Genomic DNA, 18,804 nt, shown 5'->3' with positions numbered 1-18,804 from the left:
TTAAGCAATATAACTCGTTTTTTTTTCACTATTTCTTTATTTGCAAAAAATACTAGTGGCTTATAACTTACCTTGCAATCTTTTTTCTCTCGCATTTTGCGAGTGTGCGAGTGTTAATTTCGAGCCCTGTGTATATGCGTGGATTACGCTGGATTTAAATGCCTCATGCCTACGGTAATTCAGTCTTATTTGTTTCAAATATGGGACATGATTGTTCGTTAGGCTCTTGAATTCGTCCATCGGTCGAAGGACGAAAAAGGCGAAAATTAATGTCGGACGAATAATAATGGTTTCACAGTAGTAAAAAAAAAGCTTGTGAACTCTTTAGAAGTCACATTTTTTGCCCAATCATCATGAAACTTGGTGAAAAGATTGGTTTTAAATATATCTCAGATGAGTTTGCAAATGGTCCCGATGGGTCAATAAACATGGCTGCCAGGGGGGTGGGGCAGTTTTCCTTATGTGACTTTATAGAGAGAAACCTTGTGATTGAACACTATGGAAGTCACATATTTTGCCTAATCATCGTGAAACTTAGTCAATACATTGGTTTTATTGATTTCATGGACAAGTTGGAAAATGGCTCAGATCGGTGAAACACACTTTTTAGCTCACCTGATTGCTCAGGTGAGGTTTTAGGATTGGTCTTTGTCCGCTGTTCTTCCGTCCACATTTGGTTTGTAAACACTCTAGCATTCACATTTCTCAAGCATTCTTTATCAAAGTTGCTGAAAGATCTCAGTCAAGTTTGATGATAGGTCACCATTTCAAATCTTACACAAACAAAAACACTCCCTACGCCAGAGTTTTGGTTCAATAATGATGAAACTTGACCAGGATGTTTGTCTGGTCAATATCTAGGTCATGTTCGACATTAGGTTAAGATTGAATGAACTGACTCCTCTCAGGTGAGCGAACTAGGGCCATCTTAGCCCTCTTATTTTGGTTCCTGAATAAATATGTTCACAAAACAAAAGCTTTAGAATGTATCTGACGATCACTGATCAATTCTGGTCAGTTGAGAAAACCAAATCGTTGTGAGAAATATCAACTCGGCCGGCTTTAATTATAGAAGTAAAAAGAGGTTTTGCTGGTTTCATAGATTATTATACCCCCACAAACGAAGTTTAGGGAGGTATATAGGAGTGAGCTTGTCTGTCGGTTTGTTGGTCGGTCTGTCGGTCCGTATTAAGTGTCCGCTCTCTAATTCAAGTTGTTTTCATCTAATCTTCACCAAACTTGGTCAGATGTATCTAAATGATTTTTAAAGACCCCGGTAGTGACTTCCATTTATAAAGATATTAATTTCTCTATTTAATTGCAATAAAATAAGCAATAATCAACCAAAGCTATCAACAATATCCTGTATAAAAATCACAGTTCACCTCAATTACCTGTCTGCAACAGTAAGTATTGAACTGCACTGTTTTGCAGAGGATCGTGAGGTTCAGGGCCCGTTTGTAGCTGAGGAGAAGGTGATGTTTGGCATCCATGCCCACGCTATGTCCCAGCTCACTGTGGCCAAGATGAGGAAGATTTACAACAAAGTGGACAGCAAGTCCATCGCCAAACAGGTCACTCACTGCTTGTTTAAGTAATCCATTTAACTCTTGATCCATGCAGTAGTCATATTTTTAGCTTGACTATTATGTATGAAATATATATAGTGGATCTATCCTACTCACCCCGGCGTCGGCGTTGCCGTTCCCGTGTCCGTTTGTGTGTAAATTTTAAAGTTTGCGTACTACCCCAAATATTTTCAATGTCCCTTGACATATTGCTTTCATATTTTGCATACTTGTTTACCATCATGACCCCAACCCATAAACAAGAGAAGACAACTGTATCAAGCATTTTGACAGAATTATGGCCCCTTTTATACTTCGAATATGCATATTATTGATAATCTATGTTAAAGTTTGCGTACTTCCCCCAAATATTTCCTGTGTCCCTTGACATATTGCTTTCATATTTTGTGTACTTGTTTACCATCATGACCCCAACCTATAAACAAGAGCAGACAACTGTATCAAGCATTTTGACAGAATTATGTCCCCTTTTATACTTAGATAATTGAACATTTTGCTTAAATTGCCATTACATCTTTATTTATGATCAGATTTTATTAATACTTTGACAAAACAACACTCACCTGAATACCACAATGGATTCCACCCAAACAATACCCCACGCCCCAACCCAGAATCCCTGCCCCCCCCCACCCCCCCCCCCCAATTTTTTATTTTTTATTTTATTTGTGAAAGATCGTCTAATAAATGACCACACCCCACATTATACCCCCCTCTCAACCCCCTCTACCCCCCCTCGCAAAAAAATAAAAAAAAATTTTATTCCTTTGTTTATATTTGAAAGATCTTCTAATAAATGACCACACCCACATTGTTCCCCCCTCTCAACCCCACTAACCCCCCCCCCCAAATTTTTTTATTTATTTTTTTTTCCTTTTTTTATTTTTGAAAGATTGTCTAATAAATTATTGAATATGAACAATTTCCCCATCAAGGCTTACGTTATACTGTCAAGCACTTGAATAGTCGAGTGAGCTGTCCTCTGACAGCTCTTGTTGTTTTCTTGTGCAATATGTATGTAAAAACATTAATACATGTTGTGAATTAAAATAATCTTGTAGTTCTTATGTTTGACCTTCACTTTGGATTAACTCAAGATTAATGGAGGCATTATCAAAATTAACAATCTCTTTATTTTACGACTGCAACGATAAAACAACACATTACTACATTTAACTAGTTAAATGAACCGATTCCAAAATATTTTGCCTCCCAATAAACATCACAAAATTGTAATAGAATGCACAAGGTGTTCACAAACAGATCTCTTTAATATATTATTCGAGTAAAAAGTGGGATATAAAAGGCCGCAGCGAAAAAACAGCCGGTGGTAACCACGAGCCCAACGAAAGATCGGCTACTCACTCGTGGAAACCTGTTACTTTGAAAATATACCTACCGGAGGTGGATGAGCACACGATAAAATTACAAAACGTGAAGTAACACCGTTATAGTAGCAACACCGCGTACCCAAAATAAAAAATGCTATTGCTCATCAAGCGACCGAACTAGGAAGAACCATATACTTTGCTGGGCTAAACCTAGTTCTACCAATCGCTTGACCATTGGATCCACTTTTAAATGATTATCGCCATGACACTTTTAATGACCCACTAAAACTTTTACTTGATCACTACACTTGTGATCACACTTTTTTCGCTCTTGCGAATTACATACTTAATCGGACATTGATCACTACACTTGTGATCACACTTTTGCGCACTTGCGAATAACACTTACTTAATCACTACACTTGTGATCTTTTACATACTTAATCGGACATTGATCACTACACTTGTGATCACACTTTTTGCGCACTTGCGATAACACTTACTTGATCACTACACTTGTGATCCAATACTTTTACTTGTACCTTTTACATACTTAATCGGACATTGATCACTACACTTGTGATCACACTTTTTCGCACTTGCGATAATATACTTAATCCGACATTGATCACTACACTTGTGATCACACTTTTTCGCACTTGCGATAATACTTTTACTTGATCACTACACTTGTGATCACTTTTATCGCCACACTTGTGATAATATTACTTGTACCTTTTTACAAACTTAATTGGACATTAAAATACAACTTATCGCTCAGCCAGCGATTTGACACCTTAACGTTTTTTACCCTACGGTATTGCTACTATTTTTTATTTTGTTTAAGCTTAAACTATAATAACTTGGAATTACCCGAAAGGACAAGGATGATAAACTACGCAAGTAGTCACAGAGTCCATTCAGATAAATGTATAAATGCGCATGCCCATCCGACCCCCGGCAAACAGAATTTTCCGGCACTGCGACAGGAAGGCAAATGCAACAAGAAATATATGACAATAAAATTACCAGACATAATAACACATATAAAAAGGCTCATATGACAATAAAAAACAGACAGAATATAAAAAACGACGCCAAAGTGAATGTTCGGATATGGAAGTGGCATCAAAAATTCCTGTGCACTTATATTAAACACGAGACAGTTCATTGTTCACCGGCAGAATGCATGTGCTCGATATAAACGTGCGACAGTGCGTTTGTCCATTGTAGCATTCGATGAAGACAGTCCAAGCGCCGAGTCACGCTGTCCGCTGGAAAGCGCCCCAGTTGTACAAGACCAAGTTTGGCACCATCTCGATCGACTGTAAGGGGTGTGGCCTGGCCCCGGCACCAAAATGGGTGTGAATGTCTGCCATCAGATTTTAGGAGCCGGCCATGAGCCGGTGTACATGTACTGGAAATAGAGAACTTGCCGACAGAATCGTATAGCTCAAATGTATAATCCATATATGTGCAAGATATGGTTTTTAATCGACTCTGAGCATCTTAAAATGTGGATGTCGGACCAGTCGAGATATTAATCAGGGTGCGGTGGGTGGGGTTTGTTTACGATCCGAACAAAAGCACAGGCAGTTTGCAAAAGGCGGAATGACGTTATATCACGTGGTAAGGAAATGCGTAATTTCATTGTTTTAACGAACTCAACCGAAGCATTCCGTACATAACGTTACATCCGTAATCGTATCTATAGAGACCAGCAAACAACATTCGTTTCCGCGAAAATAAATATTATTAATTTATATTCAGAAATTAATAAGTCTTATTTTACGACTGCAACGATAAAACAACACATTACTACATTTAACTAGTTTAATGAACCGGTTCCAAAATATTTTGCCTCCCAATAAACATCACAAAAATGTAATAGAATGCACAAGGTATTCACAAACAGATTTCTTTAATATATTATTCGAGTAAAAAGTGGGATATAAAAGGCCGCAGCTAAAAAACAGCCGGTGGTAACCACGAGCCCAACGAAAGATCGGCTACTCACTCATGGAAACCTGTTACTTTGAAAATATACCTACCGGAGGTGGATGAGCACACGATAAAATTACAAAATGTGAAGTAACACCGTTATAGTAGCAACACTGCGTACCCAAAATAAAAAATGCTATTGCTCATCAAGCGACCGAACTAGGAAGAACCATATACTTTGCTGGGCTAAACCTAGTTCTACCAATCGCTTGACCATTGGATCCACTTTTAAATGATAATCGCCATGACACTTTTAATGACCCACTAAAACTTTTACTTGATCACTACACTTGTGATCACACTTTTTTTCGCTCTTGCGAATTACATACTTAATCGGACATTGATCACTACACTTGTGATCACACTTTTGCGCACTTGCGATAACACTTACTTGATCACTACACTTGTGATCTTTTACATACTTAATCGGACATTGATCACTACACTTGTGATCACACTTTTTGCGCACTTGCGATAACACTTACTTGATCACTACACTTGTGATCCAATACTTTTACTTGTACCTTTTACATACTTAATCGGACATTGATCACTACACTTGTGATCACACTTTTTCGCACTTGCGATAATATACTTAATCTGACATTGATCACTACACTTGTGATCACACTTTTTCGCACTTGCGATAATACTTTTACTTGATCACTACACTTGTGATCACTTTTATCGCCACACTTGTGATAATATTACTTGTACCTTTTTACAAACTTAATCGGACATTAAAATACAACCCCCATAATAAACGAAGTGAAAATGGCTTTTGCAACCAGCATAAAACTCGCAGTTTGTTCAGGTTTTATGCTGTTTGCTGCTCATCAGTATCTAAGGGTTTGAAATGAAGCCTTTAAAACTTTAATCTTGTTACAAAATTCTTTGTTTAATTTAACTTTCTAAGGGATCAATCCATAAATGTGTCGAATACGAAATGGGAAAGGGTTAACACAAATTGTATACATCTTAGTGCGCATGATTAAGATGATCCACTTTTGTCAGCATTGGTTTAGCAGTTATAAGTTAAATATTGTATAATACATGTTTACATTTCAGATGTGCAACCAACTTTTTCATCTGTTTGTGACTTTGTTTCAGCTGGTAATGTCCAGCCATGAGAATGCCACTCCGATTCGCATCATACACAACTCTGCGGGCCATCTTGGTGGATATGCACGCTGTCTTGGGGCCATTGTCATGGGCTATCTAGGTGACTGAATGTCATGTTCAAATTAATATGCAATACACTTCAACACCGTTATTTCGAACACCGATAATCCGAAGTCACCGTTATTTCGAAGTATTTTTCGGGTTCCGAGTTTGGTTCTTCTTTGTTTAATGTAAAATTTCATTGTTAATCCGAACTTCGTTAAACCGAAGAAATCGTTAATTCGAAGTGATTCAGTCGGTCCCAACACCTAATTATCAATCTTTAATTCGAAATCAAAACTGCAAAATACTGAGCGTAATTTCACACCTTTGTTGTGGCGTGTCAAAAGCCGATAATTACACTTTTGTCGTCTGCGCGAACACCGGTGTTCAGAGAGACATCGCGTATTAGTTAAAAAAAATGTTAATTCATTTCTGAAAATGTATTCATATGTATGTATGTCTGATCATTTGTGATATTCGTTATATTTTATATGTTGTGTAATTAGACAAAAATAAAAACAAGAAAAATATTCGTTTATTCCTTTGTTTGTTACAAGTGGAAATCTATTGCTATCTGACTAGTTTACGCTTTTCAGTAAGCGTGTAACCGAACCATGCGAATTCCACGTTTTTTTTTTTACAGAATCAAAGAAGTCTTCTGTCAAATTTTTATTTCGAATTATCGTTAATCCGAAGTTTTTTTAACGGTCCCGACGACTTCGAAATAACGGTGTTGAAGTGTACATTGAATGTGGTTGGCAGGACATCTATTATTACAACATAATTTATGTTGTATTGTGTTCAGTCTGTGTGAAATCCCACAACCCCAATGCCATGGTGTATGACCATCATAATAGACTTGTACAAGAATCATGAAGCCTGTTGGGTGTGTCATATTTCGACAAGTCTAAACAGTGTTGTTGTTTTTTTTTTAATTGATACATAACCAAGAGCAAAGTATCTGCATTCTTTAAAAAAAAAAAAAAAAAAATTGATAAAGGGCATAGTCAACCTTTCTATGTCATGGATATAAATGTTAATCAAAACCACGCACATGCATTGTTATACGAGGAAAGAGATAATTTTGGCTAATTTCATACAAATGTTATGATTAATTGATGCATTATTTTAAGTATAAGATTGATTGCGGTCAAATGTTTTTGAACTAAGGCTACAATAAATGGAAAATCTGTTCAAATAAATTTTGTCCACATACTGGAGAATGCAGGCGCTATAAAAATGAAAACATTTATTTTGTTAAAGCGTGGAAAAAATGAAACTGAGATCGAATGTACAAAGTCAAAGAAGAAAATCAGAAATGATACAAAATATTTAGAGTCACTATTAGTGGTTCTTTATATTGAAAGACTGATTCACAACACAGGGTGTTGAATAACTAAAGTATTCAAATGTTGTTTTATCAATACATATATAACATAGTAAAGAAGTGTAGATTATATTTATGACATTATTTAATCCAAAAGCTCTAATAGATTGTACTTACAAAATCACCATTTGCACAGACTGTGTTTGTGATATTTGATGTATGAAAATAAAACTTTAAACAATATAAGGAGCTGGAGTTAAAATTTTAAGCGGCAAAAGCTGGACATGTATATTGTTTGTTAACAATCAAATAGATTTTCGTGAAAAATATATTTAAATTTATAACATTGATGGTTCTGAATTTCCTTAGGTGTCCGCACATTCTGTCCTATGCCTGTTGCCAAGATCTTACAGAATGTGGGGGGAACCACTACTTTGCTAGGCCTGGTGGCTTTGGCAACAGATGTAGAAGGCCTGTATGCTGCAGTAAAGGCCTTGGTGTGTGTGGTCAAAAGCAACAGTCAGGCACAACATGACTTAGACCGAATAAGAGGTTACCAGGTATTCAAATACAGTTTCAGTTTTTGTGTTTGTTGTAAAATTTGCCTTAAAAATTAAGTTACTTAAAATGTTTAAATATACAGTGTTGACGTCAAAGGTTGCATGCTATATTTCTTACAATATTGCACAGTTTAAATGATAGTGCTAGGCTTCCTCATTGCTAAATTGTTCTTTTGGCAAATGAAGTATGTATGTTTAAAGCTTGTTATGCCCTGGTAGGGTTGCAAATAGCAGTCACTTTGTCTGTCTGAATGTCTGTCCATCTGTCTGTCAATCCGGCAATACATTTCCTTTTTTTTTTTCTTTCAGTGCTTTCAGATATTTTCGTGATTTTTGGTTTGTGAGTCTACTTACATAGCTTACAGATCAAGTTCAGACTTTTTTCCTAATTACTTGCAGATGCACACCTGATTTTTGGTGTGTGAGTCCACCTACATGACTTACAAATCAAATTCGAGTTTTGTTCTGGTTTATTTTCTCTTAAATAGATGCTTTTCTCTTAAATAGATGCTCTGCTGCTTCAAAGTGAAGTAGGGGGCATTGTGTTTTGCAAACTGAAACACAGCTGTTGTTCATTTGATAGATTTTGATTGTTTTGATAAAGAAAATTGCGTAGACATATGGACATTTCTGAACAAAATATTTTTTTTTTTTTAAATTGTTGAAGTTAGTACCAGTAAGCTGATTCGCTAAATGACAAAGTAAAAGATATGTTATTAAGAAGAATAAGATGAATGCAATGATACATAACAACTTAATGTGAGTTAATCTTCAGATTCTGGCGATGCTTTACAAGAAGAAGCAGACTCTGTTGAACAGCCACATTCTGCACCTGACCTTCTCCCTGGTGGGCACAGTGGACAGCGGCAAGGAGACCTCCATCATACCCAACAAGAGGGCATTCGAGGACTTACTGTGTGACCTTGAGGTTTGAAACTTGTTTTAACCGGGTTTACAACAATTTAAAGACCAGGTTATAAGATAGATGTTAGACGGTTGAGTGGAGTCAAAAAGGCGGTTTCTGGTTAATAAATTTAGTTTGTATTGACCAGTCTTGATGAAACTTTGATATATCAAGATTTTATTGGATGGGGATTGTATTTATGGTAAGTTTGGTCAAAGTTACAGTAACAATAAAATATAAAAGCAGTGTACACTAAATAACTTAAGTTTTGATAAAAATATTTTACTGTAAGTGTGCAAAAGGTTGGATCCATGATTAACTAGATTTGATTCCCAGTTGTGTCCAGGTTAAGGTATGTGTAACCAAAAATAGAAAAACACTTCGCTAATTTTAGGTTGGATTGAGCAGGGTTGTCAATTATCCGGATTATTCCAGAAATACCGATTTGGGTTGTCCAGGGTTGAATTAGAGATCAATGCAAATCCAATGAGGTTTTTAAAGGGGGGCGGGGTGCATTTGAATACATGATCATTTGAGAACAAATATTGTTATAGCTTTTTCTGTATTTAGACAAATTCCACTCGGTAACGATTTTTCACAGTATTATATTTATTGATTTCTAATTAGTTACTGGATGGCACGAACTGTAACTGACGGAAAATCTTTGCTACTTTCTGAAAATCTTACATGTCAACAAAACGTTTCAAATGTCCGCCATCTCAAAGTACTTGAAGTAATCTATAAGCAAAATAAAGCACTGCAATAGCTTAATTTAGAGCACCAGAAATTGCAATTGAAAGACTATAAAAAGTACAATAAGTTATGGCTCAGGGGTGGGGGTGTTTTTTTCCCCTTTATTCCCGTTTAGGACCTGCGGGCACAGACCCCGGGCCTTATTTTCATGATTTCAATTTTGGGAAATTTGACACCCCTAATTGAGATAATGCACAAGATTCTGTGAGTATGTATTTTACAAACAGACCTAGATTGGAACCACCTGTGGGGCCAGTTTGGATAAAGTCAAGAATACTGTTGCTAAAAATAGAAAAAAAGTAAATCTACACATTCTTAAGTAAGAGTTATTGCCCTTTCTTAAATGTAAATTTTCAGGGCTATATCTCAGAAACTATGCAATATTTCAACTTGAAATGTAAATGGGGGTATAGATATCAATGAGGAGAATTAAGTTTTAATTTAATAAATACATACCTGCTATCCCTAGCTTTTCCTTTCTAGGTGGGTTAGCTTCTCCAGAAATCTTCATGTGTCGGAATTCGGCCACCTCTCAAACGGAAAACAGATCAGGTTAAACATAGTACAATGTAACCTAACCGGAAATCAAGAACTGTAACTCATCTTACTTTTCTGGAGACACACAGTGCAGATCGCCCTTTTTATCGGCTTTATATTTGGACTTTTTGTTCAATTCTGCGTGGTGGATTTGGGTTTAAAATGGATGAATTGTATAATTTATCGTTTCAACTTCATTCAGAAATCTTTTCTTGTATTGTTTTGTTGATAACTAATTGTTTTTCACATTTTGCCGGGTTTTTAGATGTGCTCATGAATGGAGCACAAGGATTTCGTGATTTATGTCAACAAATTATTGACTATATTATGCAGTGTAAATAATTTGTTTAACTGAATATTTCAGTTATTTTGTTCGTTTTACACTGTTTTCTTACGTGGATTCTTTTCTTTTTCTAATTTCAGAATAAGAATGAATTTACAAACTAGAGGTTCACGTGGTCACATTAAGGATTCGTGGGATTCCCACAATACTTATTTGTTATGTACTAATTGTACCTTTGATCATAAATGCTCTGTTTGTAGTGCCTGGGACGATGCAATGTGGCAGAAAGCAATTCGTCGCAGATGAGAAACCTGGTGACTTTACAGACTACAGACGAGTATTTGCAGCATCAGTCACCGGGTATAGGGCAAGATGAAGATCGTACTATGCTACTTTGTTTGAAAGTCGATCAACATCAGACCATATGGTGACAACCGTCAGCCGGTCTATGCCTGATGGCATTGGTCAAGGACTACGACCAATGCCGGACCATTTGGCAGTCACCGGGGACCGGTCCGGTCACCTATCCGAGGTACCAGTCCGGTCACCGGTCCGGGGACCGGTCCGGTCACCAGTCACCGGCCAATACCACCGGTCATCAGGGACCGGTCCGATCACCGGTCAATACTACCGGTCACCGGTCAATACCACCGGTCACTGGTCATCAGGGACCGGTCCGGTCACCGGTTATCTATCAACAGTGACTGGTCCGGTCACCGGTCAATACCACCCGTCACCAGGGACCAGTCCGGTCACCGGTCAATACTACCGGTCACTGGACAATACCACCGGTTATCAGGGACTGTTCCGGTCACCGGTCATCTATCAACAGTGACCGGTCCGGTCACCGGTCAATACCACCGGTCACTGGTCACCAAGGACCGGTCCGGTCACCAGGCAATCCTACCGGTCACCGGTCAGTACTACCGGTCACAGTTCACCGTCATCAATCGAGAAAGAGACATCGATCATCATCATCGGTATATTCCTCCGCTTCTTCTTCTTCAAAGGCATCTGAGTCGTCAACTAGTACTGAGAATAGAGGTAGACGTCGTACACGATCTCCTTTATCGAGTAGTCCTCATTCACGGCGTCGATATGATCGATACCGATCATCTCCAGACTCTTGGAGACGTTATTCTAGGAGATGTCGTTCCCATCGAAGCCGATCTGTTTCTCGGCATCGTAAGGATAAAACTCGTAGTCATGCTTCACGTAGACAGTGTCGCTCTGACTACCCTTATCCTACACAGTACTATCCTGTCTCGGATTGGTATGTTGCTGTACCCTATGTACCAGATCCAGTTTCCAGTTTAACATTAACAAATGTTGCTGTGACTGGTACTATTTCGCAGACCTTGTCTTCTGGTGTTTTTCTCACCACTACAGATACTTACTCTGCTCCACGGGTATCGGCTACGTTACCTATTCCGGTACCTCCTGCTACGGCACCGTCTAATCCGGACACGTTATGGCTTCAAGATTTGTATGTACAATTCGTACCAGTCAATCCTGATAATTTATTGTCATCTTCCGGTTTTAATTGTCAGGGTGTTGGTTGTGTAGATGGTCATTCATCATTACCAGACACTCGCAATCTGGTGCATGATAATCAATATAGTATATCCACTTATGTTTCCGCTGATTCTATACACACTGCTGGTGTTGTAGACAATGAGGCGGATTCAGAGGCAGATTCCAATGATGACACTTCTCGATATTTGTCATCACTTAATCAGATTTATGAACTAATATTTCAACTCTTGGTGATTATTATTGCCCAAGACCTGGGGAGATGTTTACTAATTCGACGATCTCTATCACGGAAAATTAGTTCGTACATTTGATCCCAACAGGCTTTCTAAGGCTACTTCTCGCCTTGATACACGCCTTCCTATTGTTTTTTACTGTCTTTTCAGTTTTTCAATCTTTGGAATCAGCTGATAAGACCATTCTTAAAGAGGAGAACCGTGGAAAGTGCCTAAGGATTTATCTGAACCTAAGCATAATGAACGTACTAGAAGCTACAAGCATTTTGTACCTGATCCAACTTCCGGCTTGAATTTTGCCAAATTACCGGTTCAGGATCTTGACATCAATAAGCTGTTGCTTAATATGCCTACTTCTTCAACTTCTGTTTCTGTTCCTTATTCAATGTTGGAACATTGGGAAGTGAGAGAACGCAGATCTTTAGGTCTTACCAACCAGATAGATCTCATGCTAGCAACTATTTTGCAGTTGGTGTGTGATTGGTCGGACTCGGTTCCTGAAGAACTTCATGATTTGTTAATTCATCTTTTGGAACGACATTGTCCCTTTCACATAATGCTGCTTCTTCAATGTCGGAGATGCTAAGGACTCGTAGAGATCTTATCCTTTCTTCTTTAACTAAAGATTTTCTATTAGAACCGGGTATTAATTCTCTCAGAACGGCACCTCTCTCATCAGGATTTCTTTTCGGTGGAAGGATACAAGACGCAATTTAAGCCTACAAGATGATCAACTTCATGCTTCTTTAGTTAGAAACAACTCTGGACAACGCCAAGGGGCCTTTAAGCGACCTGTTTCTAGACCAATGGCAAATCCAGTAGTTAAGAAGGATAAGAGGAATAACCTTTTCTCTAAAAGGCCTTCCTTGAATCCTCGGTCAGTTCCTAACAAACAGTCTTCATTCAACAGACCTTCTGTTTCTCAGAAATCGTCTGTTAAGAAATCTGCTAGGAAGAACAAGTCTCAGCCGGATAAGAGTTATTCCAAACCTTTTACCGGCAAGGGTGGACCTCCTGCTTACCAGCCCTAGGTACCTACCCTTTCTACCACCTTCTCATCCGATGCCGGAAATACCAGTAGGGGCCAGACTTCTACATTTTTCAAATCGTTGGCTTCGTATAACTAAGGACGCTTGGGTTCATTATCTCGTTACTGAAGGCCTGACTTTTCAATTCGGAAACAGACCTCCACTCTCTCGCGTCCCTGTAGAGCTGGTATCTCCGCATCCACAGATTCCAGAGTCCATTCTCGTTCTTTTGGAAAAACAGGCGGTAGAAAGGGTTACAGACCCTTATTCTCCAGGATTTTACAGTCGTCTTTTTCTTGTTCCTAAGAAAAATGGTTCCTGGAAATACAGTAATAGATTTAAAGTTTTCAACACGTTTCTACTCAAACCAACTTTCAAGATAGAGACTCCTTCCTTCATAAGGAATTCCATCAAACCTCTGCACTGGGGGGTTTTCTTGGATCTGGAAGATGCGTACTTCCATGTTCCTATACACCCCAACTACCGGAAGTACCTTCGTTTTGCATTAAGAGGCCAGGTATACCAGTTCCGAGCGATGCCAATTAAGTTGGCAACAGCCCCTCTAGTCTTTACCAAGCTTATGGCTACAGTAGGAGCACATCTTTGTGTTCACGGTATTCTGCTTCTTCAGTACTTCAAAGACTGGCTGTTACACCAGCTCGATTGTCAATTGCTTCTGCAACATCTGGAACTTTCTTGGAAGGAACTCCTATCATTAGGGCTCCTTTTAAATGCATACAAATCAGACCTCATTCCATCTCAAGATTTCACTTTTGTGGGAATGAACTTCTTGACTCACATCAACAAGGTCAGAGTGTCTCGTCAACATATATCAGACCTTCTGGTGAAGGTCATTTGGGTTTTGTCCCAATCTAATATAACAGCTCAAGAGTTCCTATCTCTCAACGGTATCCTGAGCTCAGTAGCAGACTTTGTGCAATTAGGACGTCTGTTCCTTCGTCCTCCTCAGCATTACCTCTCAGCTTGTTGGAAATGGTCTCCAGACAATATGTTATCGCAGATTCCTATTCTTCCAGAGTTAATACCACATCTTCAGTGGTGGCTAGACGAGAAGACTCTCTTGGCAAGAGTGCCCCTTCTTTCTCCGCAACCGTCTTTGTATCTTATGACGTACGTGAGCAAGGAAGGGTGGGGTGCTCATCTGGAACCACTTAGTCTGACAGTTTCGGGGTTGTGGTCTCATCATGAGTCACATCTGCATATCAACAATCTAGAAATCCGAGCGGTATTTCTAGCTGTATCTCATTTACAGTCACATCTTCGAGACTCTTGTGTGATGGTGTCAACAGACAACACATCAGTTGTGACTTACATTCAGACACAGGGGTAACACATTCTCACTCCCTGTATCTGGAAACCAAGGAATTACTTGTTCTTTGCACGACGCTCAACACTTTTCTTCTGGTCAAATTTATTCCAGGTCGTCTCAACGCCCTGGCAGACGGGTTGTCTCGCAAACACCAATTTCTTCCATCGTAGTGGACACTTCATCAGGAAGTGACCAATCAGATTTTTCTAATGTTCGATAATCCTCTAGTCGACCCATTTGCAACCAGACACAATCACAGATTTTCTCTGTATGTGAGTCCAGTTTACGATCCAGCAGCGTGGGCAGTAGACGTGCTTTCGTTCGATTGGGACCAACTGGACGCTTACGCTTATCCCCCACCCATTCTGATTCCCCAAATATTGGCGAAAACCACGGTGAGTTCGTGTAGCATACTCCTGATCGCCCCTTGGTGGCCCAGGATATAGTGGTTCAACGATCTTCTCAGTCACCTGTACAATTATTCCAGAACACTTCCTCACAGATCAGATCTTCTGTCTCAAAGAGGCAGACTTCATACGGATCCAGCAATGTTCCACTTACACGTCTGGCTGTTATCAGGCAATCTCTGCAGAAGACATGCTTTTCTGTCAGGGCTTCAAACCTCGTTGCTTCTGCAAGGAGAAAGTCCATCAGAGCAGTCTCTTCTCTAATTGGTGTATTCGAGGGAAAAGTGATTCCCTCAATCCCTCTGCTAGACGCATAGCGGATTTTCTCATCTATCTTTTTGATTTTCAAGCTGCTTTCTGGAGGAATCCAACCACCTTTTCCTCTTTCTATCTTCGTTCTCTTGAGTGTCAACAAGACAATTTATATATGTTGGGTTCTCTTGTGGTTGCTCAAACAGTAATTTCTTCCATGGCGTAATGTACTGTTGCTATCCAGAAACGAAAGTACAATACTGTACTAACGAAAATTATCTGAGGACATATTTCTACTATCTCTGGCTGAAAAACCTGAATACGGGTTTTTGCTGTGATGGGAAAATATAACGATAACCTCCTGCCACAGCTACAAAATCAGCTAGGGATAGCAGGTATGTATTTATGACATTAAAACAAATTTTCTTAAAATAAAATTCATTTTTTAATTATTACATACTTACCTGCTATCAGTAAGTCCCACCTCCCACCCCGCTCATCGTTTAATATTTTCATAATTGCATGAAAAGTAAGATGAGTTACGGTTCTTGATTTCCGGTTAGGTTACATTGTACTATGTTTAACCTGATCTGTTTTCAGTTAGAGAGGTGGCCGAATTCCAGCACTTGAAGATTTCTGAAGAAGCTAACCCACCTAGAAAGGTATAGCTAGGGATAGCAGGTAAGTATTTAATAATTAAAATGAATTTTATTTTAAGAAAATTTATTTTACAAGAACCATAACTCTTCACGATCTTACCTGGTAAAAAAGAGTTATTGCCCATTGATGTTTTTATGCCCCCGAAGGAGGGCATAAAGTGATCGGTGCGTCTGTCTGTCTGTCTCTCTTTCCGTCACACTACTGTTTGTCTTTGCATTTAGGTTTCGCATTTAGGTTTCGAAAAATGCTAATAACTTCTATGTCGCTTCAGATAGCAACTTGATGTTTGGCATGCTTGTGTATCTTATGGAGCTGCACATTTTGAGTGATGAAAGGTTGAGGTCAAGGTCATCCTTCAAGGTCAGAGGTCAAGTATAAGGCTTCAAAGCTGCGCAGAAGGGGGCATTGTGTTTCTGACAAACACATCTCTTGTTGTATGATGTAACTTGCCAAGCCTATATCTCAGATACGCTTCAAGATTTCAACATGAAACTTCATTGGTGTATACGTATCAATGAGGAGAATGTTATTGCATACAAACAATTACCCTGCATTTATTTTTTTGGGGTGGGTAGGGATTATACCTTATATCAAGGGAATTGCACCCATCCATGAACAACATTTATTTGGTGGGGAATATCAATTCAACGAATTTTCTTGTTTTATCTGATTTCATATTTCTGAAATCACATACCAAATGATTTGCTTTTAAAAACATGTCTTTCTAGTATGAGAAGAGTATTAAGTGATGTTGACTGGTTGCAGGTATGGCATGATGCCCCAGGTGATCTGCAGAGATCCCTCTATGAACATTTCTATGAGCTGCTCACAGACTCAAGGTATAATATTGCGAAAATAATTTCTGAAATACAAGTTGCACTTAATATTTTATTATTATTGTTGAAAAATGATACAAATGAATATAATAGAGCCACTAGTTAATTTAGTTCTTCTTCTGTAGCCATGTATTCAGTTTTTGTTAAGCCTTTAAAATCACATGCATTATATAGGCTAAAACAAAAGTAGTATCACAGTAATTTTGCTTAATTTGGAAAAGTACCAGTTCCGCCCCAATTGGTTAATATTATTGCTAAATAACTGAGAATTTTGTAATTTTTCCGTTATGAGGAAATTTTTTTTACTGGAAACAGGGGAAAAAATTGCTGTATCACACATTTATAGTGTTCATGATACATATCTCACCTGTTTCTTTTTATTTCAACGTATATCATACAAAACTGTCACAGATATTTCTATTGGCAAATTTCAGTGAACAGGCCAACAACCTTCGTCTAATGAGAGAGATTGGCCTGTCTGGGAGACTTCTGCTGGTGATGCGTGATCCTAGACTGCATTTTGTGACCCTGGAAACCATGGCAACTGTAGTGGGACTCCTGCTGGAGGGCCATCCTGACCCACAGGCTCTACTTAAGTGAGTTGGCTATTATATATGAGCCTTGCTCTGTGACAAGGGGCTTTAATGCAAGTGCGTAAAAAGGTGTCCCAGATTAGCCTGTGAAGTCAGCACTGGCTAATTAGGGAAGACACTTTCAGCCTTAACGGGATTTTTTTTTTCAAGAAGAGTCTTTCTTTAAATGAATACTGTAAACGTATAGAAATTTGGTTGTATGAAATTTCGTGGTTTAATAAAAAACAACTAATTCGTTGACACGTAATTTGGTGGATTTCAAATAAAAAACAACTAATTCGTTGATACGTTATTTCGTGAGTTTCAAATTTTCAGGGAAGACTGACCGCCATTAAACTTTTATTAAAACAACCAGAGTAATAACGAAGCATAATCTGCTGATCTGTGTTGACAGCAAGACTTGAGGTTCATGTGCACTGAAGCATGAAAGTGTTGCCGATAATTGTCAATATGAGCGATAAAATGGCGCACTTGTGGGTCCCTGCTCGCTAATTGCCATCAATGTTGTTTTGACAATATTTGCAATTCTCAGCGTAATCGGTCCCCTAGTAGTAACAATTGAGGAATAAGGTCCCCAAAATCACGTGTGAAAACCGTTATGTCTCTTTTAACTTTAATTGACACTAATTGACAAATGTGAAAAATCTGCAAACTGTTAATTTGACGACGTCACGTAAATGAGAACAATCGTTGATATTATATTTATTAACCATGATGAATAAAACGTACAGTAACGATGATGAATAAAAAAAGAAAAACTCACACGACTTTAGATTTTTATTAATGCACTGGATGGCGAACAAATTGATATTTTATATAAACACACTGTCATTCATACTAAGTATTCATTAACATCGTAGTTCTTATCATACTAAGTAATCATAAACATGTTAGTAAATAACAAACAAATATAATTTATGTCAAATGGGTGGAAAATAAAAACATTTTCCATTCGGAAATATTTAATTAGTCAAGATATAGTGTAATGCGACCTACTGAAATGAAGTTACTATTACAAAAAAAACACAAATATCTCGGAAAACCGACAACAAAAGAAAGTATCGGAATTGACATTCCGAAATGACCGATTTCGGATTAGAAATATATAAATTATCGTTGGTACTTGAATTCGTGGTTCAGCGGACCAACGAAATCCACGAAAATTCGTACCACTCGAAATTTAATGGTTTTACAGTAATACTGAACACACTTGCATGAAATCCACTTTTCACAGAGCAAGGTACATATATAGTTGGAATGTGGTCATAAATAGGAATTCATTTGTGGGTTTTACCATTTTGTTTTCATTAAAAGGTTCAGTGAATGTTTGATGTTTGATTCACATAATGCTTACATTTTATAGTAATTGGATAAGTTGATAATGGTTGTGCCATTTGTCTTGTTACTGTTGGAAGGCCTCACATGCCAGTTAATCAAGAAATTATCAACTTCAGTTCTTGTTAGTTTTCCAGATATATGG

General features: G+C 38.2%; 1 protein-coding gene across 1 annotated transcript in view; it reads left to right on the top strand.

Moving 5' to 3' along the window:
* The window catches only part of LOC127868724 (WD repeat and FYVE domain-containing protein 3-like), a 118,417-nt gene that overhangs the window by 37,902 nt on the left and 61,711 nt on the right, over positions 1–18,804 (top strand). Inside the window, exons 24-29 of the mRNA XM_052410728.1 lie at positions 1,435–1,574; positions 6,032–6,143; positions 7,782–7,972; positions 8,748–8,900; positions 16,661–16,734; positions 17,166–17,327. Coding sequence (XP_052266688.1) covers positions 1,435–1,574; positions 6,032–6,143; positions 7,782–7,972; positions 8,748–8,900; positions 16,661–16,734; positions 17,166–17,327 — 832 coding nt within the window. The remainder of the gene's footprint in view (positions 1–1,434; positions 1,575–6,031; positions 6,144–7,781; positions 7,973–8,747; positions 8,901–16,660; positions 16,735–17,165; positions 17,328–18,804) is intronic.

The sequence above is a fragment of the Dreissena polymorpha genome, chromosome 2, assembly GCF_020536995.1.
Source record: "Dreissena polymorpha isolate Duluth1 chromosome 2, UMN_Dpol_1.0, whole genome shotgun sequence".
NCBI classification, from domain to species: Eukaryota; Metazoa; Mollusca; class Bivalvia; order Myida; family Dreissenidae; genus Dreissena; species Dreissena polymorpha.
This window is presented reverse-complemented; position numbering and strand designations above follow the sequence as displayed.